This window comes from Podarcis vaucheri (assembly GCF_965113315.1).
Source record: "Podarcis vaucheri genome assembly, chromosome: 4".
Classification (NCBI taxonomy): domain Eukaryota; kingdom Metazoa; phylum Chordata; class Lepidosauria; order Squamata; family Lacertidae; genus Podarcis; species Podarcis vaucheri.
In genome coordinates, this window is record NC_138762.1 from 24,206,441 (window position 1) to 24,231,174 (window position 24,734).

General features: G+C 42.6%; 1 protein-coding gene and 1 long non-coding RNA gene across 7 annotated transcripts; one reads left to right on the forward strand and one right to left on the reverse strand.

Moving 5' to 3' along the window:
- Positions 1-930: 930 nt before the first annotated feature.
- On the reverse strand, positions 931-24,432 carry NPAT (nuclear protein, coactivator of histone transcription). Of its 6 annotated transcripts, none has more exons than XM_082221246.1 (18): positions 24,228-24,432; positions 19,942-20,060; positions 19,156-19,216; positions 18,433-18,505; positions 17,608-17,648; positions 16,598-16,825; positions 15,023-15,101; positions 14,419-14,563; positions 13,541-13,632; positions 13,368-13,455; positions 11,391-11,490; positions 10,738-10,866; positions 7,406-9,001; positions 5,401-5,516; positions 5,209-5,308; positions 4,871-4,928; positions 2,843-3,965; positions 931-1,621 (listed from the first exon to the last, which is right to left on the reverse strand). In XM_082221246.1, the coding sequence occupies exons 1-18, from the start codon at positions 24,262-24,264 to the stop codon at positions 1,544-1,546; spliced, it is 4,263 nt and encodes a 1,420-aa protein (XP_082077372.1). In that variant the 5' UTR covers positions 24,265-24,432; the 3' UTR covers positions 931-1,543. The 6 variants fall into 6 exon arrangements, with proteins under 6 accessions (XP_082077372.1, XP_082077371.1, XP_082077370.1 ...); XM_082221245.1 differs by having other exon boundaries at positions 15,023-15,104; XM_082221244.1 differs by having other exon boundaries at positions 931-1,618; positions 11,385-11,490; positions 15,023-15,104.
- On the forward strand, positions 9,009-10,776 carry LOC309531646. The gene is made up of 2 exons (XR_014219365.1): positions 9,009-9,254; positions 10,651-10,776. It is a non-coding gene; the product is annotated as an uncharacterized lncRNA (long non-coding RNA).
- Positions 24,433-24,734: the final 302 nt, after the last annotated feature.

Below are 24,734 nucleotides of genomic sequence, written 5' to 3' on the forward strand. Positions count from 1 at the left end.
TGGTGTGGTTTCTCCCAGCATAGCTCTAATATGAATTCACAGAGGGCTCTTAATGGCATGTGAGGACTGGGTTGCTGTATTCAAAAGCTGATACAGTGGTACCTCAGGTTACATACACTTCAGGTTACAGACTCTGCTAACCCAGAAATAGTACCTCGGGTTAAATTGACAATTTAGAAAGTATACTTGAAGTAACTTTCAAAAGCTGGGGTGCGATCCAGCATAGCATGAACAGTTGTTTGCATATCCTTCCAAATCTGCAAAGAGTTGGGGGACAAGATAAACTGTAAATCCTGTTGCACAAGCAAGTGGACACAACTGGATGTTGCACCTAACATTTGCTATTACACCTTTACAAAGGATTACTCAGGAACCTCATAAAAACTGAGGAAAGTGTGTGTATAAAAGTGATATACCGGCAAGGTACTACCTCCCAAACTTTTCTTGACTGATATAAGGTTTCTCTAAAAAATAGCCAGAGCTGCATACCTTGAGCAACTGTGATCATTTGCTTCCACATTAAAAAGCAGCTGAAAATATAAAAATTGAACAAAGCTACATTGCAGGGATTCCCAAGCTACACTAGTGTGAGTAATCTGCTCTCTCACAACTGATAACACTGTGGTTGAACTTTAGCACCACACTACAACAGAGCAGTTGGTTGTATAGGGTATCCTTTTAGGTAAATCCTGTCCTCCTTAGGAGCTGTACCAGATAAAGGAGACAACAGATTCCCCCATCCTCCATGGTCAACGGCTTGGGTTAAAAATCCCAATTCATGGCAGTCATGTTTCAAACATCTCTTTGGGAAGAGGAATACAACAACTTTTAGGAAATGTTCGAAAACACACCACACTGGGTTAGTGTCATTTACAGGTGTATTTTAAAGTTAAATGGAATAAAAATAAATTGCGTCTTAATATTCGTAAATATAGTAAGAAAGTGGAAAAAGCCTTTATTGTAACAGATTTGCAACTAGAGGGAAAGACAGGCACAAGGGAACCAGGTTGGGGAAATTCCCACTGTAAGACAAGCTGAATTGTTATCGTTAGAAGTTAGCTAGCTATACAATTTAAGACTTGGCTAACCATTACCTTATGTTTTCCAGCTTGAGCCAGCTATCTGTCCTGGGCTATAACCCCAAGCACATTGACTGGAAAGCAAGTTCCACAATTCAACAGAACCTGCTTCTAAGCGTAATTTGGCTCAACAATGTATGACTATGAAAATGTCTAAGCAGTTAATGTGCACATTTTGCAAAACACATCCAACCCCCAGTGTTAAAAAAAGTAGTACCTTGTTTTACAACTCCAACAGCTATACAATATTTACATTATCCCCACAAGTATAACTGTGCAAACTTAACTGGTTGTACATTAAGTGCTTTCTCAGAAGTTGATCTGCCAAGTTATTTATAAGCTAGCAACTTTCTTCAGAACCAGCGTGCCTTTTTAAATACGCAGTGACACTTGGATGCATCAACTGCACTCCCATTTTGTTATTTCACCTCAAAGTTGCAAAAGACCAATGAACAGTTCAGTTTTTATTCATCATAATGCAAAGATAACAAAAATTTATCCACATCCATTCCAGCAGGAAATGCGATTGGTAGCTTCTTCTGCTGAAAAAGGAAAAAAACACAACTATTTAGGCAAACAAGATCTAGGTGCTTAAAAATTGCTTAGTTCCACAGGACTCAACACAAAAACATCTTTATCTGTAAAAACCAATACTGTAACCATGAGTGGGATCTCCTGTCTTTTTCAAAAGTAGCTTGTACCGTTCTTTGGGATTATGCAGGCCTACACTTATAGTAGGGACACTGGTGGCGCTGTGGTGTAAACCACTGAGCCTAGGGCTTGCCGATCAGAAGGTCGGCAGTTCGAATCCCTGCGACGGAGTGAGCTCCCGTTGTTCGGTCCCAGCTCCTGCCCACCTAGCAGTTCGAAAGCACGTCAAAGTGCAAGTAGATAAATAGGTACCGCTCCGGTGGGAAGGTAAACGGTGTTTCCGTGCGCTGCTCTGGTTTGCCAGAAGCGGCTTAGTCATGCTAGCCACATGACCCGGAAGCTGTTTGCGGATAAACACCGGCTCCCTCAGCCTATAGAGCGAGATGAGCGCCACAACCCCAGAGTTGTCGGCGACTGGACCTAATGGTCAGGGGTACCTTTACCTTTTACATTTATAGTATTGGGCTGCTTTCCACCCACCATTTTTGGGGCATTAAATAAATTAAAAACCAGGATCACGTCTCATCCTGCCCAAAGGGCAAAATCAACCTTTGGAACAAACCATCCCTGACCCGTGACATTTAAATGTTCTGCATCAACACCTATTGAGATTCTTCCCCAATCTAATTTTGTTTACTTCTCAAGTCTATATATAAGTATATGTAGTTCAACAGTGGACATAGGCTTAAATGGTCAACTGGTAAGTGTACCAAAACTTCATAGCTATATAAAAGAAATCATACAGGTTGCAATACTTGCAGCCTCTTACAACTACAGCAGGCCAATACAGGCTAGCCTGCAAACATTGGTTAAGCAAGCAACTGTGATCCTAAAGATTCATTAAGACAAGCTCTAAAGATGGGGAGATGTCTCCTCAGCCAAAGATTTCTTCTGAAAAGTTGTGACAAGTAAAAAATGAAGGAACCGTTTCCATTAGTTTAGGAATGCCAATGTGAGCTTGAGAAAAGGCATATTACAGGATACATTATGATGTTTCCCATTCTGGGCCTTTTAGCTAGACAATGGGATTAAAAGCTGTTAACTCTTCTTCTGCCTCTGCTGGAAAAGAAACAGTACCATGCAATTATGTTTGAAAGGACTAGTTTACTTACCTTCACTTTCTTCTTTTTTATTGGCACTGTAAAGTTCTGCATATCTTTTTTACTGGCAGTCCGGGCATTCCTCTCACATTCAACCATGTCTTCTGGTTTCCTTTTTTTTGCACTTCTCAAAGACCTAAACTGTTGCGTGTTGTCTTTAAGAGGTGTAGTGGTACTAGTCCTTGCTATGGCCGCTCGTGAAAGTATCATTAAAGTGTGGGCAGCCATACTAACACTATTTTCACTGCCTGTTTCACTAGCTGGGCTACAGGCTGGCAAGTCAGGAGTAGCTGGAGGGACCATGATCCTTGGTGTTGTACTGTCTTCACTATACCGTCTACACGTGGGCGTCCTTATTATATCAAAGGTATCCTCAGAGTGTCTATCGCCAGTTCCTGAAGGTGTGCGTGGCACTGGCAAATCCACATTTTCAGGAAGTTTACTAGCGGGGCTTTGCCTCTGGATGTCATGCAGCATTTCCACAGCTTGTTTAGTTAATGGACTGGTCAAACAATGGGCTTGGTTGGCAGACCTGTTCTGGTCTTTTTTTGGCTCCTTTGAAGGTAAAGCTGCTGAAATTTTGCAATTTGCATTTGGCTGCAGCCCCTGCTTTTTAGTCAGTTCCTGAGCAGAGGAGCTGTTCTTCTCATTATGAAGGCTAACGTTCTGTTGGCCGTTTGAGAGAGTCGCCACCTCCTGGTTTTTGGGGGGTTTGTCAACAGTCCTTTCCAATTCGTTCTCTTTATTTGCAGTCTGTTTTCTTAACACATCCGATGCCAATCCTGGACCTGAATGTCTCTTCTCAGATTGGGTGTCCTTTGCAGTCAAGTTTCTGCTAGTAATATCAGGCTTACATAAAATCCGAGGCAAAGTTCTCTCTCGTTCCCTCTTGCAGGACTGAGTTTTAGCAGTTGAAAGCACAGCGCTGGGAGAATTCCCAGAGCATAAAGGGTTTTCACTCCTTTCTTTCTGTGATGCTGGAATACTTCCTGCTGGAGCAGCCAGAGTGTTGTCAAAGCAAAGCACTCTCCTATGGCTTTCATTCTGTTTGGAAGCGGAACTTAGGGTGTCGAGAGCAACTGTCTCCAGCTTCTTTTTCAATTCTGCACAAACATTCTTGTCTGAGTTTGCATTTCTGAATGGGGGAAAAGGGCAGCGATTATCTGACAATCCTGTTATGAAATTTCTATTTTCAATTATTTTGGTATATTTTTAAAAGCTATTGCTGAAGGCTATAAACTCAGCCATGTTAGTAGCAAAGAGTACCTAACAAGTTGGTTTAAGGGGACATCCCCACCTTCAGTTTAAAAATCTTGAATAGCTCAACTTTTGCTTTACTGAAATAACAAAAGGGTGAAGAGAAGCAGAACACCCTTCATGCAGGTAAAAATAAATAAATTAAAAAGTACAGAATTAATTTTAAAGGTTTTCCTGTTGTGAACTTTACCCGTCACAAAACATGTAAAATTTGCTGAATGTACACAAAACCACCTCGGGCCTGAAAAACGTAGGATCGTTTCATTGCAAAGGAAGGCTAAGCTCTGGAGGTGCCTCCTTGTCCAAATCCCAGAAACGTTTTTCGTCTAAAGAACAAGGCCCTGGAGGCAACTAATAGGGAGAAGATATACCCACTTTAATTTAACTACCCAATAAAGTTTCTTAACCCTCATTTAAACATTCATGTTAAAATACATGTTTGCCACTATTTTTAAAATGAAATTCTTTGAACAAATGGAAAGTAACAGCTGCAAGAAATTTTCTACTCCCTATCAGTTGCTATAAGCCAAAATTTCAAAGGCTACTAAGGAACAATGTAGAAAACAGTCCAAACCACTCAAGTGAGAAAAATATAATTTGTGAAGTTAGTGATCACTATTATGTTTGCCAGCAGCTCCCATGATTGCAATGCCTAAACATTATCACTGCAAATGGCAGAAATAACTATGGACTGCTCATATATTTTATCATGCAAGTGCCTTCCCAGAAATGTTGAGAACTGAGAAAAAACCCCTGCATTTTATGCAATGCAACTTAACTGACCTTTGTGCACGAGAAGCAGGACGATTTATAGGCTCAGATCCACCGGGTACCAACTTTCCTAAAACATTTGTTTAAAAATCAAACTGTTAATTAAAAGAAACAAGTCTGGATTTTTAAAAAATTGACAGCATGTAAGAAGCATACTCTAGGTTTCAAATAAGTTCATATGGAAGAAAAAGACAAGTCAAACATTATATACAGTCTGCTGCAATAGTTTCTGCCTGCAGAACTGAGTATCTTGGGCTGCTGAGGAAGGAATCAGATTTGAGCTGGTAAGCTATGAATTCTTCCCATGCTAGAAATAGACTTCCCTTCCTTCAGCCACATCGCTAGCTCACCTGCATTTGTCTTGTTTCTTGGGATCCTCTGAGATTTGGGAGGGAGAGGTAGTTTAGGAACACCACCACCCAAAGAAGTCTGTACTGGCATGTGCAGAACCTTGGAAAAAGTGAAAGCAGCACAATGAAGGTTTCTCACAAGATTTTCCAACTCAAGAATGACAGTATGGAAATTTAGCAGTAGCGTTTTACCTGACGGGAAGGATCTGAGAATGTATGTCCGTTTTGCCCCATTAAAGATACAGGAATCATTCCCACCATTCCTTGCAACACAGGTTGTACTGGAGATGCGATTATGATGGCAGAACCTGAAAATCAATGGACTCATGTGAGCAAGCTGTTAGTAGTTACTCAGAGAGTCTCTCTCACTCTCTGTGCCAATCATCCAAAGTTAGAGAATGGTCCAAAGGCAAATGGCACTGTTCTACCAGTAAGCCTAAGTGTGTATGACCCCATAAGCTACCTGGAAGGCAGACTCTCTGGGAACCCTATATAAGTAGCTATAAGCTCTTTAAATAAAGAGCAGTAAATAGCTCTAACCACATTATTGCTATTAAGCTGAGATTTCTTGCTATGAAGAACACCATCCTATATATACAGCAGGTTGCAGGCAGCAAGTTCTCTAAAGCAAAGGGCTAAAATAGGAATATGTTCTTCTGCATGGGAGTGACCCAGCCTTTGCTAGCTACACAGCTATAGGGAGGAGGTAATGTCTGACACGTTGCCTGCATTCACATCTATTTTAGCAAGTATTTGTGTGGCAGATGAACAATAAGGCAAGAAAAGAAGCAAAGAAACCCCTGCGACTCTCCTGACATTGGAACAAATGCAGAAGCCCTTGCTTTGTGTATGTGTTCCTAAGAAACCAGGCTTCCCCAATGCATTTCAGTTCCAGGAAGGGCTCCTTTGTTTTGCCTTCTCCCATCTCAACATATTGGTTAGGTGCTCCAGTCTACAGCTTCAAACAATAACTCAGGGGGATGTGCCAGGCAACCTATAAGGCCAGGCAACTGCTATAAGGCAATCAACTTAATGCTTTATAGCAGAGGTAACCAGTGTAGTGCCCTCCAGATGTTGTGGACAGGAGCTCTCATCATCCATGATCACTGATCATGCAACCTAGTAGGTATCCTGAGGGTGAGGCAACCGTTAGTATACTGCTCTTAGTTCTCATTCCATTTTTAGAACAAACTTCAAGCCAGAATACAGCTTTCACTCCAGACTAGTTATGTGGGCTGAAATAGTGAGATCCAGAAACAAAGAAATCTCAGCCTCTAATCCAAAGGGGTAGATTTCTTAAATCAACTTTTCTTCATACTTGAATGCATGTGAATACCACTCAATATCCTAGGTACTTCACAGCCTAGGACCCTCGTACCTACGGGACTGCGTCTCCTGGTATGCCCCACGGAGAACCTTAAGGTCCATATATAGCAACACCCTAGAGGTCCCGGGCCCTAAGGAAGTTAGATTAGCCTCAACCTGAACCAGGGCCTTTTCAACACTGGCCCCGGCCTGGTGGAACGCTCTGTCTCTCGAGACCAGGGCCCTGCGGGATCTGATCTCTTTTCGCAGGGCCTGTAAGACAGAGTTATTCCACCTGGCCTTTGGTTTAGAACCAGTTTGATTCCCTCCCCCTCTTTCTTTTTCCCTTCTCCTCCTATGAAGAGATTGCATCCTAATGTTTTAATGTTGTATCTTAATCTTTTAAATTGTATTTTAATCAACTTGTTTTTATTATTGGTTGTTAGCCGCTCTGAGCCCAGTCTTGGCTGGGGAGGGCGGGGTATAAATAAAAAATTATTATTATTACTTAATTCTAAAGAAGCAAATATGTCAATTTACTTGCCACCCACTGATTTTTGACTTGTCACAAGATAAGCACAAATTCCATAGTGCTAAATGGGTATTAAATCCATGGAATCAAGGTTTAGATATTACTGGCCACAGGAACCATTTGAAAGTAAACCATACAATGAAACTCTATTCTATTATGTGATTTTGCCCATGGAAAACTGGATTATTTTTAAATCAGCTGCATGATTTCTGCATCTGGCTACCCTAAACACAATTTATAAGTTACCTGCAAGCGAAGAGCAATGTAATCTGTAAGTGCTAACTCATTTAAATAGTAAAGCAACAGACTTATGACCAAAACCAGTATAAACTTCAGTTACGGTTTTAAACCAATAGTTACCCTGTGAAAAGTTTGGCGACATTGGCGGGTTCATGGCAAACAAGTTGCTTGTTCTAGGAGGAGTCCGTAACTGCTGTGGTGTTGGAACCTGCGATGCAAGAGATGCTGAACTGCCAGGCAACATAACCAAGTTTGACGGAGTAACGTTTGTATTTAAAGCTGGCTCAGTCATACAGGTGGCAATATAGACACCATTTGAGTTGCTGAAAGATGTGTTTGTGGCTGGCATCAGCTGTATAAATCCCCCATCCTTGGCAATGCCGGACGTCCCAGCAATGGAAAAAACAGCACACTCCTCATTTGATATGTTGAGTGTACTCGCAACAGAGTCTTGAGGTCTGAGCACAAGAAGATTCTGTTCGACCAAAGCTGAATCCCCAGTTCTTTCAACCTCTTCCGAAGTTATGCATCTGGCTGGTCCTGTTAGCTTGGCTGGTGATTTAGCTGGCGAGGACAGGATTATAGTCGGCAAGTTTTCTCCAGCTATGCTGGAAACTGCATTGTTCAGCTCGGCATCTGCTGAAATGAATGAGTCATCGCTGATAATGATTTTTAAGGAAACTACGCTGGAGGGATCTACATCTGTGGCTTGACTGCTAGAGGAAACACTGCCTGATTCTTTGTTCCCTGGCCTTGATTCTCCCGCTGGTTCTGGAGGAGGAGAGCAACACACAGCAGATGTGGTGGGGTTGCTATCAGTAGATCTCTCTGAACGCCCCTCATTATCAGAAGACCGAAATAAGCTATCGGCATCTGATTTTGTGGAAGATGATGGCTCTTGCATTTCTATCTGTGAGATTTCAGAGCCTTCCAATTTCTGGTTTTGAGGTTTTGAACAAGGTTCTTGGTGCACAGGCTGATCATCTGAATGAAGGCTGTTGGAAGTATCCACAACTTCAAGCTGGAGCTCTACAGCACTTGGATCTGATGCATTCGCTACAAATGCTGCAGCAGAATCAGACTCAATTTTATCCTGGCTTTGACAATCAGAGGCAGCATGACTGTCTGGGTTTTGCTGGCCAGGTAGAGGAAGTTCAGCTGGCTGTCCCATTATGTGCTCTAGATTTTTATTTATTTCTGCTGAATGGCTAGAGTTGGCTGCAGTAGCTCCTTTCAGCATTTCATTTTGGGCAGTTCTCAGAGGGGATAGCAATTTTGCATTTGTCCTGAGTATATTATTAGACAATGAACAACTCTCTGCTCCTCCAGACGGTGAGATTTGCATCGCACCCAACTGATCATACTGCAAATGAGGCACGTTTTGAAGATCTTGACATAAGAGGTCTTTATCAGTTCTACCATCTCTCGCTACTGTTCCTTGTTTGCTGCAAGAGCCTACATTGTGTCCACTGAACTCTGGGTCAGAGACATGATTCTGCTGAGATTCAAAGACTGCATTGTGCTTGGTTCTTTGGCTAGCCATTCCCATTTCTACAGGGTCACTTTTAGAGTCCCTGGGAAATTTTTCAACTCCTACATTTTGCATCTCCAGGTGTTCTTCCAAGGTGACTTCACTACCACTGCAACCAGTCTTTGGAACATGTGCCTCTTTTGAATGATCTTCTGTGTATGACAGAGTTACTTGGGAATTATCACCTGCAACAGATCAACACAGTTTCACTACAATCTAGTGTTGTAGGACATCCCATGCCAGAATGTTACAAAAATAGATTACACCCCTTTTGTGTAAAACACATTGTAAAACCTCCATGGAGATACTAAAAAATTTGCACTGGCCTCTTAAGAACCATGTCATTGTTTTGCCCTCCCTTTATCCAGGGAGGACCATTATCCAGCATCTGAAACTCTCCCCTTTAGAAGAAAATCCCCAGCAACCCCACCCTTCTATGTACAGATGAGTATTTCATTAGAAAATATTTGATTGTTGTGTCTTAAGTGATCGGAAGTCATTTAAAATATCATAAGCACAAGTTCAAGGAGTAATAGAACCATCTGGTTTTAAAGTTTCTCATCTATTCCCCCCCCCCCCTAATTTCTCAGTGCAGTAGTAATGGTAGTTATTGTTTGGGGTAGCTATTATTGTTTGGGGATATCTTGCACTCTGAATTTACAAAGCTGTATTTAATGGATTCAAGTTACAAGAAAGGAGATTTCAACTAAAGAACTTTCTGACAGTAAGAGATGTTTGACCATGGAAGAGACTCCCTCAAGAGGTGGTGGACTCCACTTCCTTGGAGATTTTTAAGCAGAGGTTGGATGGTCATCAGTCATGTATGATCTAGTTGGGATTCCTGCACTGCAGGGGGTTGGACTAGATGACCCTCAGGCTCCCTTCCAACTCTATGCTTCTATGAGAACAGCTATGAAGCTGATTTTGAGTCTAGTTTAAAGACAGGGAAACAATTTGTAATCCATTTACATTATCATAGTACTATGAAGGTCGTCAGCTTCACTGAAATCCATGGTGCTACAAAAATATATGGGACGTAACACACACACGTGCCATATGAAATAAGTTCATTAAGCCCACCCTGGTCTTTCGCCTCCAAGACAGGTGAATTCTAGAAACAGGTTAGTACCCCTCCACCTCTATTTTCACTCATTCAGGCTGTAGCATTGCTTTACCACTTACGTATCCCACAAAGAGCATGACGGGACTCCATCCACGACCCATGGGGTGCTGGAGAAAGACTTATTGGGCTGAAAGAGAGATGGCTATAGTGGAACTAGCATACTCTCTAAACTAAAGAGTGGACTGGACTCTGCACATCAGACCTGTGGTCTGAATAATCTCCACTTTGCTGGTAATGGTTTGCAGCACATAGAAACTAATTCAGGCTAGTATTGGGGAGTTACTTTAGCACATGCTCTTAAATCTAGTTTTGTGCTACTGACTTATAATCAGAATGTAATCAGAATGGCATTTGAGCTCCAAAGCCAACAGTTGGCATTAGCTGTCATTCTAAGCTGATTTACGGAAAGGAGAGAAGGGGACAAAGTTACCTTGGTTAGAAGTCAAAGCAGCTGTCATCATTAGGCTATATAAAGAACAACAAGGCTCACCGTTTCAAAAGAAGACTGAAGTCTCAAAGAAACTCAAATGTCAATTAAGCAACTTGCAGCCCAGCCCTTTGGATGCTTATCTAGAAGTTAGTCCCATCCATTTCAATAGGATCCACTTCCTACTTTGTGTACACAGGACTGCAGTAACAGTAATTTTAACATGTCCACAATTGCACATCTCAAATCTCCCAGTCCTTAATAGTGTTTTATCATTTGTGCAGGGTTAACAATTAACATTCTAGGCCCTGGAACAAAAGGACATTCTACAAGTATTGAAGATAACTGGAAAGCTTTGAAGAAGTGCTTACTGATTTCCTTTGTTGCGATAAAACTTTCAAGTGCTCCTAGGCTTTCTTCATCCACTAAGATTGCATTCTCTAGTCCTCCATTCTGAGTGGAAATACTGTGAGAAGCATTTCTTCCACCCTTAGCTTTCCCTGTTTTAAAAGAAATGGAAAAAATAAACTGGAAGGGTACTAATATTTGATTCAATGCACAAATTATACCTAACATATGTTCCTTGATCAGGTATGTTTTTCTGTTTCCACTAAATCAATCATCCATAAAAGTATTTTGGGCAATCGTGGAAGAGCAAAAGTTATAAATATTGATTCCAAATATTTGTACTGCTTGGCATTTAACAAACTAGATATGAACTGTAGACCACACATTTAGGGAGTCCTCTGTGAGCATGTCTGGCACTTGGTGTGCATCAGTTACAGACAGCTACATAAATGCCGAAGTGCTATACCCATAAATACTTTACAACAATATGAGGCATAATATGCCAAGTTCCTACAAAACTCATAAGTGGTGATAACTGACTTCTCAACATATGAAATTGGCCAGCACTTAGGACTGTAGCAATGCTCGCTGTACTCAGAATTGACCCACTGAAATTAAACCAGACCACCCCTTAGCCTTTCACTGCAAAGTATTCAAAGTGATAACTAACCCGCACCAAAATCAAATACATCGAAGAGTCCTTGAAATGCTGGATCTGACTCTGTTTGCTCCAGAATCTCCTGGATGGCTTCTTCGGTCATGTGAATCTCACCCTGCTATGTAGGTGATATAAAAATAATCCACAAATAAGTTAGAAGATGTGAACTGTTCTCTCTAGATGTAAAATGTATGTTGAAAGGTAACATAGGAAGAAAACCTTCTTGAAAAATCAGAAGGAATTTGTAAAATAAACCTGACCTCAATGGTAGAAGCTGAAGTGACACCAACCATCTTGACTGCACTTGTTTCTACTATAGTTCCAAAAGGTGTCAAGGGAAATATATACACATAAATTGGGATCAGCAACAAATTAGTAGTGCAGAATACTCCCAATTCAGGGTTCTACCCACCCAGCCATACTCTTTCCCTGGGTACTCCATTCCCATCTGCCCCACTCTTAAATATAGTTTTCCCATTCACTCTGCCTCAACTGATAGCCAGCAAGCTCTCTGTGCCCTCAAAGAATGCTCAGTCCTCACTGGGCTGTTTGGGTTCTTCTTCCCCAAGTTTTTCAATTTTTGGAAACCATGGAGTTTCTCTAAGCCCATAGATATTGCCCCATATGTGTGCAGATGGTAGTGTTTTGGCTACAAACATATCCATATTCAGACAATCAAGCTTGCTATTAGTGCACAAGATTCGTATGCTAGACTGCTTAACTGTCCTTTGTGTTATTTCCCTTTAAGATGGTTCTGAAACTTCAGTCAGTACAAAATACAGTGGCTCAGTAGTTGGAAACGTTGTATAAAAATATTTGAAATATTTTTCGTTACAAAACTACATCAACCTCAGTTTCTGCATCCATTAGTCATACTGAGTAGGACAGCTGAAATTAATGTGTACAGTGGTGCCCCGCAAGACGAATGCCTCGCAAGACGGAAAACCCGCTAGACGAAAGGGTTTTCCGTTTTTGAGCTGCTTCGCAAGACGATTTTCCCTATGGGCTTGCTTTGCAAGACAAAAACGTCTTGCAAGTGTTCCGATTTTTTTTCGCCCCCCCCCTTTTTCTAAGCCGCTAATAGCCTTTTAGCCGCTAAGCCACTAAGCCTTTAATAGCCACTAAGCCTTTAATAGCCGCTAAACCGCTAATAGCGCTAATCCATTAAGCCGCTAATAGGGTTGCTTCGCAAGACGAAAAAACCGCTAGACGAAGAGACTTGCGGAACGGATTAATTTCGTCTTGCGAGGCACCACTGTATTACTAATTTATAGGCATTAATTTCAAACAGTCTACTCTTGAGTAGAATGTAGTTGGGTACCACTCAGTTTGTAAATAAAATTCACTTAACAGATCATGTAGACCAGGCATCCCCAACCTGCGGCCCTCCAGATGTTTTGGCCTACAACTCCCATGATCCCTAGCCAACAGGACCAATGGTCAGGGATGATGGGAATTGTAGTCCACAACATCTGGAGGGCCAAAGGTTGGGGGTGCCTGGTGTAGACATAGCAACCAAAAATATGATTTTAAGCACAACCAAGAATTTCTTTAGAAGTCCTACTGATTGATAGTCACAAAGGATGGTAACTGTGCTATCGTACAGCTCTCATTAATTTCAATAAGGTTCAGGGTAATAATATTCCCAGTTAACTGTGCCTCAGTTACTTGTAAGGTCTGCACAACTTGCAAGCCACCAAGATGAAATGCGGAGCATCAGCAACATACTGTGGCCTGCTTTGGCCTTGCAAACACCCCTGGTTTTGCAGTCCCATGAAGACAGCAAAAGAAGGTGGTTTATCAAGCACTGATGGCTGTCATACACAGCTGGTGGTCTGCAGCTTGGCTAAGTGAGTGACAAGTAATGCAGTCTGCTTTAAAGTAAGAAATGTGGGCTGATTCTTTAACTATTTGGTGTGCTTTTTCACTTACAAATGCATGCCAGGCATCAAATACATTTTATATATGAGTGTGCATTAGTTCTTGGAAACTTACCTGAAGACCAAGGAATTCATCAATTGAGGACTCTTGTATTGTTGGGTCACTGTCTGCCTGTTTTGCTGTCTGAGAAATATTGCCATCACTGGAACAGACAGTTACAAATAATTAGCAGGCTTCCAAAATAATTTACAGATTTGGAACAGGAGGTGTCAAGAAAGTTCTTTTACCTGCCCAAGAATTTGTTAATGTTTTCAGCTAGCTTCTCCTGAAGACATTTGTTGCTCAGAATTTTCTCTCTGGCATTTTCAATAATCATTTGCTAGAAAACAAATTTGAAGCAGTCCAAAATTACTAAAAAAGATAAGAAAAACTGATTCTACCAGCACTATTAAGTAACACCCCACCCCCTTATCCAGAGGTGCCTCCTTCATTGAATGTTTAGTTAAGATTCCTGCATTGCAGGGAGTTGGACTAGATGATACTCAGGGTCTTTATGATTCTTTTATTATAGCAATTCTAAATTGCTCTCATGTCTCCAAACCAATCTTAAGAGGAGCAAGATTTAAGTCCTATTTATACTTTATATACTATTATATACTTGATGCACGTTTATTATGTGCATTCAGGGCCAGCCTACCCATGAGGCAAGGTAAGGTGACCGCCTCATGCAGCAGGGTCCACGGGAACAGCAGCTCCCGATGTCAATCTTTCTTCCACCCCTTGTTCCTGATACAATTCTTCCCTGACCTCTTCTTCTCTGGTGAGGAGGGAGGTACCATTTTGGTGTCTGCCTCAGGTGCCAAAATCTCTTGGGCTGGCCCTTATACATTCATATGTGTGTGCAGACATAGAGACTACATGTCATACATCTAAACCTTTCTGGATTAAACTTAAAAGTTGGCCCAGAAACACCATTATAAGCTAAACCAAAAAGGGACACACTCTGGAAAGTCTTTAAAAATGCCTTATTACCTGAATTTTTCATAGCAATAAATGAAGCTGGAATTGCAATAACAAACTGCAAGGGTGTGGGGAAGGAGAAACAAAAGGCGAGTAGAAAAAAGAAAGTAAATGCTGTTCTGCAGTTTTTTTTAAAAAGGCTTACTGGAAGGTCACCCTCTATAAGTTCTAGCTGTTCACTTCCTTCTTCCATGGGTGAGCTTTCTTCTTCCACCATTGGAGTGTCCCGTAAATCACTATTGGATAATTGTGATCCCGATGATACAATGCTTTTTTTCTTCTGGAAATCACTGAAGTATTTCAGAAGTTTAAAGAAATGAGAAAGGCATAAATTTAGGAAATTTACTGCAACTCATGTTGTAAATCTTATCTATTCACTCCTCCGGCTCTTTGCTCAGAGGAACTTAGTGGCCTTAAACGAGATCAACACCTGTTAAGAGTACTTGCCGCATAAGCTAATGGTTTATAGTCTGTAGACACAAGGTTAACTATGCAATCCTATACATGTCTATGCAGAAGTAAGACCCATTGAGTTCAATGGGGCTTACTCCCAGGTAAGTGAGCACAACTATGCAGCCCTGTGGTTGAGGGCAGAAATGAGGGAAGTGACTTCAAATGAATTCATACAGAAGGGAATAGTAAAAAGGAGCAGGGTGAATACACTGTTGTAAATAGAGGATTAGGTGCCCTTCAAAACATAAACAAGATTCATAAATTATAAAACACATTAGCCAAGAATTAGCAGTTACCCTTTTCTTTTTCCGGGAGACACCATGCTCGAGTGAAGCTTCCGTTCTTGGGGTGCAGAAACCAAGTTTGCAGTGTCTCCTGCTTTAAAAAGAAAAAATGAGTGAGACAAATGTTGCTTCTGATTAATATTTTTTAGGCTACCAAACATTTTCTGTTGCCAATAGGAAAGGCAATGACAAATGACAACAGGCAATTGACATACAGTAGACATTTCCCTCTTCTCTCTTTTTAAACAAAATATTTTCCCCATTTTATTTCTTTATCGTCCTCCACATGTTTCAAGGCAATTTACAGAAACAATACCTGAAAAGGTTTTTTAAGCAGTACAAAAAACAAGTAAAGATGGGTTTTAAAACTATCGATAACAAACACCTAAGACAGACCTTTTAATCTGAGTGGAAAAGCTTGTTGAAACAAAAATATATTTAACTGATCAGCAGGTACAAGCAGTGGGTGCCTGTCTTATCTCAGCAGTAATGGTATTCCACACAACAAAGGAGCAGCTGCACTGAAAACCCTGCTAGGGGTTACTGTGGAGTGGGATTCAGTTATTTTAGGAATGTCAAGGAGAAACTCTCATGTAGAAGAACATAGTGACCTACTGGGTGTAAAATCAATAAGATGATCTCTCAAATAACCAGGTCATGAGGATGTTTTGTTGTGTTTTCAGGGAAAACTATAGATTCTAACACATTTCCCAGGTTTAGTGCCAGAAAACCAGTTTCATTGCTTTCAGTTCACCTGGCTCTTTCAGTATATCCATTCTAACCACTCTCTCACAAACATACACAAATGGAAAACAAAGGACCAGTAACAACTGGGGGCAAAGGAGGAAGAATCCAGGGTGGAGGAGCAGAAAAAAATCAAAGCCCTGCCAGGTTCACATTGCTAGAGTAGAAAGTGGGGTGGGGTGGCTGTATTGTTTTTAAATGGTTTTCTTTTCCACTGGTCTCAACGAAAAAGAAAAGAAGTACGCCAGCTTATAGGGATAATGCGTATCCTCTGATTCATCTCCAGAAGACATCTTTTTTGTCTTCTTCATTGTTGGGACAGGAATAGTCGCAGAGGTTTCTACAACTGATAGGAGAACTCCTCTTTAGGCAGAAGCTCCTGCTTCACCTGACAGGTATCTGAAAGTGGGGAGGGAGATCTGCTAAACCAGAGGTGGGGAGCCATTTTCAACCCAAGGCCATGTTCCCTTCTGGGCAACATTCAGGTGGCAACATTTCAGTAGTGGGCAGGGCCAGAGGCATAAGTAAGTGGAGCAACACATGTGAATTTTATTCCTTTGTACAGTAAGCCAGTTTCTTCACACTCACACATCCCTCTCTATCCTCCATCTAGATAAACTAAAGACATTAGCAGAGTTCAAGGACCTATTCCAGACAGGAATAAACACCTAAAGAGGCTGTGAAGCTGGGTTGTGGATCAGGATGTTGTGTGGGCTGGGGAAAGTCCCACAGGCCAGATAGGGAGGCCTGGAGGTCAAGCATGAGGTTCCCCAACACTGTGCTAAACTGTGCAACCCCTGGAACACCCTCCAAAAGACCACAGAATTGAGTATTTAAACTTACTGTTAATATTGCTTTCTTGTACTTGGCACTGGTGTGCCAATGAAGAACCTGATCTTGTCTGGGCCATAACTGGGATTACAGTTGGTTTAAGAATAACTTGTGTGGCTGCCATTGGAGCAGAGGTCAGTTGTCCTGGCTGATGAGCTACAGAGGACCCTGAATTTGAGGGAAGTGATTGCGGAATACATCTCTGCTTTTTCATATCTGCAATTGCACTTCTTGTGCGACCTAGAAAAAGACATAAAATAAAAGGAGATAGGAGCCCATCTCAACAGACTGTTAGTTTCTTAAGCTGTGCCTTTACTACTTTGAGAGCTGAATTGTGGCACTGCAGTAAAACCAAATGTTCCTTCACCCCTGAAGTAATTTTGAACCAAATCAGGAATGCAGTTAGTTTTGTTGCTAAGTAGATTTGGTGTCAACTACTGAAAGAGGCAGCCAGCTGCTTGCTGGCACTACTATGGAATCACACACAAGATTCAGGAGCGTTGACACATGCTACAAGGGAAAAGAGTTTGTCCACATTCCAGGATTATGGAGTCCAAGAGCTGATTTAAACGGCAGAAATAACACATGGTATTTTCCTGGATCACTTCCAGATCAGGACAACTGTTGTTTCCCTACTTCCAATCACTCTGAACTAGTACAGTGACAAGCTGAACTTGCCAGTTTGTTGGGTGGGTGATGAAGAAAACAAAACTCTCAATGCTTACTTCAGATATACAAGATAAAGGATTTCCAGCTTTAATACACCACGAAAATATTAAGCTCTGCCTCTATGGGCCAAATCCATCACATTTACACTGTCAAATGTTAACAGTTCTACTATAAATATTTCAGAAAATTTCTTATTACAATAAGATTGCAATTCTAAGTATACTATGATGTACAAGTCATACTGAAATGAATTCGACTGATTTCCAGTCGATTTCCTCTTGGACTGGGAAAAGTTGCAAGGTTTTAGAGGGGTGAATTCAGATTACATAAAATAGATGTTTTCTGATACATACCCCGTTGATGAGCAGAAAATGCACCAGAATTCTGCATGCTCCTGCAACAATCAAATTGCCAAGTGAAATTAGAATTCAATATACAAGTGTAAGGGAAACTTGGCTTCATATGGACTAGTGAGACAATAGTTACATGGACGTTTAGATTAGAGATTAAAGCAATGGGGGTGGGGATCAAAATTAAACATGAATTAAAATTTTGTTATCAGTAACGTATTTCTATGGTAAGATGAACAATTTTCAAATACACCGTCACCATGATTAACATTTTGTAGTAAATAAGCTTGGTTTTATTTTGGAAGTATATGTGCTTTGGGGTTGGTTGGTTGCAGAAGTGGCTGCTTACAGAGTTTGGGGTGGGTGGTGGTTGCGGCCCATCACATCCAGCTGTGATACCCCCCCCCCCCGTGCAAATTCCATTGTGCAACCAGTAGTTGAAAATCACTGGGCCGACCACAAAGCACTTTAGGAGTTCCCACCAAACCCCCTATTTGAATTCAGCCAATCTGGCTGGGCCTGCAGGGTGGGGCTTTGAGAGCGGACCTGACTGCAGCAGTTTTCACTGTGGTCCACTCCCAGCCCATAAAAGGCGGCTGGAGCTTTCCTTGGCACCACTTTTATCATTCTGATCAGACAAAGCTTTAAAACATCAGCATGCTACGTCTAATAACTTACAAGCATCAGTGAGATAAAATCAGTACGAAAACACCAAGACGTCACCAAAATGCAACCGTAGTAAGCATATAGGAGGAATGTAGCCCTATAATAAGATGACAAAGGTTCCCTGTGACATGCAGACTAGTATTTGCTTTCAATACAAATTACCTGATTTGAGAAAGTGTGTAGTCCAACTTCTTCCATAAAGATGACATCATTGCTGGAACATCATTTGTTGCTTCTTTAAAGAAACACATCAGACAAAACTTGTGTCAAATGTGAAAAGGACTGGTTGATCTATGAATCAACTGGAAAGACTACACAATAAAGAGATCATGATTCTAATTTCTTTTAAAATGGCGCTGCTGCTTTAGCATAAAGAGGATCATTTTTGGAGTCTAGATGTACAAGTGGGGTATGTAAGAAAATGTCACACTGCTGAAAAATTCTGCTAAGGGTTCCAGCCAGCCATGCAAACTTCAAGTATATTCTATTCCATTCCTCCTTCCCCCAGCAACAGCCACTCAGCTCTGACTCTGCTCAGTCCCCACTGAGCTAGTTTTGTTTTTCCTCTTCCTTTGCAGTTTCTTGGTCCCTTCTTTCTGCTGTTGAGTGGCTGGCTGGTGTTAAGTTTTTTGTCTATTGCTCCTGCTCTTTTGTTTGCATTGGTGACTTTTTTAAAAAAATTCTAAACTAATTTTAAGCCACCTTGAATTTATTTTATTTAAAAAGATAATTGTGTTTAATAATTTATGTACTCTGTCCTGACATCACCGAGTAGAGTGTGGATTATAAATCTAAAGAAAACATATTGCACAATATACCCCCCACTAATGGAGAAAATAGCCAAATCTATAACTTGTATCTTCCAATACCAACACCCCTTCTTACCTTTCGATTTCATTGTGATATACTCATTCAGGATGGTGATTAAGTTTTTCCCAAAGAGAGACTAAAGAAAAAAAAGGAAAAGAACAGCATTCAACTACACAACTTCCAGCAACAACATACTGGAAATGTCTTGACTATCCAAAGCACAATGGTTATGGATGCCATTTGAACTCAAGCAAGCAATTTTCATGTGGACTCCAAAGCTCACCATGCAGTGAAGGGGTATTTATTGTTAGATAAATGATTTGCAGTTATGGGACTGTTGTCTTTCACATGATGGTATATGTTTTGACTCCACAGAGTGAGAAGCGACGGAGACAGGATGTTTGTGTTACTGTATTCTGTGAAGTGCGACTGTTGTCCTTTGTTCTTTCTCTTTGCTGTCTGATGCTAGAGAGAGAGGGAGCCATGTTGCAGTGCTCCGTGTGTGTTTATATGTAAATAAAGTAGATTAGCCAACATGCTGAGTTGCTGGGGTCTGTCATGCGAACTGTGCAGGCTCTGCAGATCCCTAAGTGCGCTGGTGTCTGTTGGCATCTGTCGCTGTGATGTTCGGGCAGAAGAAAGCTTTTGAAGCTCCCAAATGATCGGCCAGGAGGGAGGGAACATGCCAGTCAGGCATGTGTTTCTACCAGGGTCCTACTTGAGTGTAGGCTGAGCTCCTAACATTTATTACCTGAATCAACCTTAAGTTGAAATATTCATTATGCAGAACTATCTTGGAAAGTAGAAAGCTCAGGGGCTGATCAAAACTTACAGCCACCTTTCTCACAAATATGTACTCACCAGTAAACAAGCTGGAACAAAGCCTTCCCCAGTACAGTGCTCTGCGTATTCTTTTAAATCTGAGCTTTCTAGTATAAATGCCCGACATGTGGCTAAAAGCTTTTCTTGTTGTAAATAACCTGTAACAGACAAAATATTTTCTGACCCTTTGTGCCAATATGAACAAGGAAAGAAGTTAAAGCCAATGATATTATACTTAAACTCATATATTTATCATGAGTTTTAAAAATGATCATTCCACTGTGAAAAGGAGTCTAGCCTGGTTTATATGGAATGTTCTTTTACAAGGCAATCCTGCACACACTTACTTGCGAGAAAATCTCATTGAATACAGTGGGACTTTTTTCTGAGCAGATAAATTTAGGATTGCCGTATTACGATACCATTTCAAAACCAGCAACAACAACAGCTAGAAACAGTTTCTGAAGAAAGCCAATAAATATTTTCAGAAATTCAGTGATTTAAAGTTCAGAGTTATAAAATACCATATTTACTTGAATGTAATGTGCACCTTTTTTGGCCAAATCACTTCACGAAAATTAGGGAGCACATTAGATTTGATGGCGCCAGCAAATCCTTTTTTGGTTTCAAGGTTTCGAAAATTGAGGTGTGCAATAGACTCACATAAATATGGTACGAACGAGGATGCAACCCATGATAAGACTGCTAATATATATATTTATATTGCTATCTGTGCCTTTATTACCAAACTGGAAACATGAACCATGTACCAAAGAAACAGCATGGACATTGCTTTTCCTGTTGTTCTGTTTATGCACGGTGGTGGTGGGAACAAATATGTGCAGCTCCACTTTACATGTCTGATCCACTTGGCAGCCACACACAAACGTAACATTTGAATGTATACACATAAAAGGATACATTTAAACACATGTGGCCTGAACTGATATACAACTTACAATGTGGAAAACAACCATGTGATGCCAGCACATTATGCACCTTATTAAAGTATGTGTAGGTGTCTGGTGATGTTGAAGATGGGACACATGCAACTCGTGGGTAGCAAAGCATGATTTCACTCAAGCAAACACAGGTGGGTGGACAAGGAGAAGATTGATCCCAGTCTGCATCAAAGCTTGGTTTGTAGTGGGGAACCCTAATTACAATGCAATGCATTCAAGATTTAGGATTTGACAAAACCAGAACTCTTCTTTGGGGTGATGTGAAATCTATAGCAAGATGTGAGCAAGTGCTCCCTTACTGAGAGCAATTGTGACTTTTTCCTGTATTTTTGTCTTCATGTGGACTTCAGAGAATCACTCTGTATAGTATGATGAAAGAAAACAAAACCAATTGGTGGGAGGGTAAACATAGGGCAACACTGCTCATTTGCCTTCTGAACCCAAAGCATCACTGCCAGTTCCTGAGAGGATGAGGATTCCAACTAAAGAAAGGCGATTCCAACTAATAATAATAATAAATAATAATAATAATAATAATAATAATAATAATAATAATAATAATAATAATAATAAATTTTATTTATATCCCGCCCTCCCCAGCCGAAGCCTGGCTCAGGGCGGCTAACAACATAAAACAGTACAAAAGTACAGCATAAACAACACTCTAAAATCATTCATTATAAAATTAATTAATTCAAGCCACTGGCAACCATTGGGCCAGAGCTCTGCGAAGATTGCCGAGGGAGGGAGTCAGGCTGTGCCCTGGCCAAAGGCCTGGTGGAACAGCTCTGTCTTGCAGGCCCTGCGGAAAGATGTCAAGTCCCGCAGGGCCCTTGTCTCTTGTGACAGAGTGTTCCACCAGATCGGAGCCACAGCCCTGGCTCTAGTTGAGGCCAGCCTAACTTCTCTGTGGCCTGGGACCTTCAAGATGTTTTTATTTGAAGACTGTAAGTTTCTCTGTGGGGCATACCAGGAGAGGCGGTCCTGTAGGTACAAGGGTCCTAGGCCATATAGGGCTTTAAAGGTTAAAACCAGCACCTAATCCTGTACTCCACCAGGAGCCAGTGCAGCTGATATAGCATCGGGTGAATGTGATCTCACAGCGAAGACCCCGTAAGGAGTCTCGCTGCAGCATTCTGCACCCGCTGGAGTTTCTGGGTCAGTCTCAAGGGCAGCCCCACGTAGAGCGAGTTACAATAATCCAGTCTGGAGGTGACCGTCGCGTGGATCACAGTGGCTAGGTCAGGGCGAGAGAGGTAAGGAGCCAACTGCTTAGCTTGGCGGAGATGGAAAAATGCCGCCTTTGTTGTAGCTGCAATCTGCGCCTCCATGGAAAGCAAGGTGTCGAAGATTACACCCAAACTCTTAACGGACGGTGCTGGCACTAATTGCGCCCCCGCAAGAAATGGGAGTTGCCCCCCCAACCCCATATCGTCCCGTCCCAGCCACAGGACCTCTGTCTTCGAAGGATTTAGCTTCAACCGGCTCCCATGTAACCATCTAGCCACAGCTTCCAAACATCTGGTCAGTGTGTCTGGGGCCGAGTCAGGATGGCCATCCATCAACAGATAGAGTTGGGTGTCATCGGCATACTGATGGCAACCCAGCCCAAAACTCCGAACAAGCTGGGCGAGGGGGCGCATAAAGATGTTGAAAAGCATCGGGGAGAGTATCGCACTCTGAGGCACTCCACACACCAAGGAGTGGCGCGATGACAATTCCCCCCCAAGCGCCACCCTCTGTCCCCGACCAGAGAGAAACGAGCGCAGCCATTGAAGGACTGTGCCCTGGACCCCCACATCGGCAAGGTGGTGGTCCAGAAGTTCGTGATCGACCATGTCGAAAGCTGCTAACAGATCTAGAAGAATCAGCAGCCCCGACCCGCCTCGATCCAGCTGTCTATGAAGATCATCTGGTAGGGCAACCAGAGCCGTCTCAGTCTAAGCATCAGGAAGAACTTTCTGGTGGTTAGAGCTGTTCAAAAGTGGAACGGACTCTCTTGGAAGATGGTGGACCCGCTTTCCTTAGATGAGATTCCTGCATTGCACCAATTGGACTTGTTGATCCTCAGCATCTTTCAACTTTACAATTCAATGATTCAACTCTCTTCTCCAGGAACTAGACATTAAATCCAGGGTGCCACTGCAATTCTACTCATGCTTGCTAGGAAGTAAGTTCCCCCTTATTTGGTGGAGCATTTGCATCTTATTCAGTTGAATATTTCCAGCTAACCATACATAAGATTGTAGTCCAGTTTGGATGGGGGCAGCCCTTGTACATGTATATATAAGCATAAAGATAAAGGTACCCCTAACCATTAGGTCCAGTCACGGACGACTCTGGGGTTGCGACACTCATCTCGCTCCATAGACCAAGGGAGCCAGTGTTTGCCTGCAGACAGCTTCCGGGTCATGTGGCCAGCATGACTAAGCCGCTTCTGGCAAACCAGAGCAGCGCACGGAAACGCCATTTACCTTCCCACCATAGCGGTACCTATTTATCTACTTGCACTTGACGTGCTTTCGAACTGCTAGTTGGGCAGGAGCAGGGACCAAGCAACAGGAGCTCACCCCGTCGCGGGGATTCGAACCGCCGACCTTCTGATCAGCAAGCCCTAGGCTCACAATGCCTGCATAGACTGGCATTTCACTTATGACAGCTACTGCTATATTGTTATAACATGGATAGAATAGGCCACTACCTAATATATCCTTAACCAAAGAACCACCAAGTAGGAAAGGCCAAAATAGCAAGCTACAAAAATCACCCTTCTTCCTTCTCTCCCCACAACAGACACACAGCCATCTTGTGATTCTAAGCCATTTTGGGAGCCATGTTAGCAAGAAAAGAAAGGGGGGAATAAAAGGTAGGCGGCTGGGAGAGCATCATATATATATGTAACAAATAAGTAATAAACAACGCCTTAGCCCGTGACCCTAGTGGAAGAAGACGGGCTACGGCGGAGTAAAGCAATAAACAAAATTAACCGCGCTTTAGCTCTTAGATCCGCGGAGGACGGCGATGGTGAAGTACAAAAATAACGATCGACAATATTTCTGCTTTTAGGGCAGGCTATGGAATAGTAAATAAAGAACAGCGATATGTGCATGAGAGGGAGCAAAGCTTTTCACAACGAAACACAACAGTGTGGCGGCGGCGGCGATGAATTAGGAGTTGGGGCGTCGCGGACGTGTCCCTCTTCTGCTTTGGAAACGGTGGGAGATGCGAGGGGCGCCCTCGGCCTGCCCTTCTCGGAGGCCCCCAGAAACACACACAGACACACACCGCGGGGCCAGGAGCAAAAAGAGGGGGCCGTTTCCCCCGGAAGCCCCCTCAGGAGAGGAACCCTTCGCTCGCGCTTACCTAGCACCAGGCGTGCCACGTCGGACGGCAGTAACATGGTGAGGGGGCCTGGGGGAGGGACGGGGGGGTCCGCACCCTTCCCGCCCCAGCGGGGAAGCGGCGGCAGCAACTCCCAGAAAAGGCGGTTATCCGCACTCCCCTTTCTCTCCGCGCCCAAAACCTCTCCACAACAGCATCGGTAGCCGTCAGCCTCCGTCCCGCCCACCGACTTCCGGCAGCAGGAGCGAAAACAGGAGATTTTCCGCTTCCGGCGGCGGCGGGGAGGGGTAGGAGTAGGGGGTGGGATTAGAACGCGAGTGGGATGGAAAACACCACGTTGATTGGTGATGAGCGTGGAGCAGCCACGCCTCCCCGCGTTCGTCGGAGCGCGAGGGTGGCTGCGCGCGCAAGAAGCGAGAAGCCCGCGCTGTGGGTCCCTTCAGGCCCGCCCACCGCTCGTTCCTGGCGCGAGCCTCGCCGCTCCGCCTCACTTCGCTCCCCCCGCCCCCATTCAGCTTTTCGGTTTCG

What these genes read in the sequence shown, in the direction of transcription:
- NPAT (XM_082221242.1), bottom strand. Translation starts at nt 24,264, where the DNA reads ATGTTACTGCCGTCCGACGTGGCACGCCTGGTGCTAG. An exon ending in CGTGGCACGCCTGGTGCTAG is followed by an intron (nt 20,061 to 24,227) that starts GTAAGCGCGAGC and finishes TGTCTGTTACAG; the next exon opens with GTTATTTACAACAAGAAAAG. An exon ending in TATCGCAACAAAGGAAATCA is followed by an intron (nt 9,002 to 10,737) that starts GTAAGCACTTCT and finishes GATCTGTTGCAG; the next exon opens with GTGATAATTCCCAAGTAACT.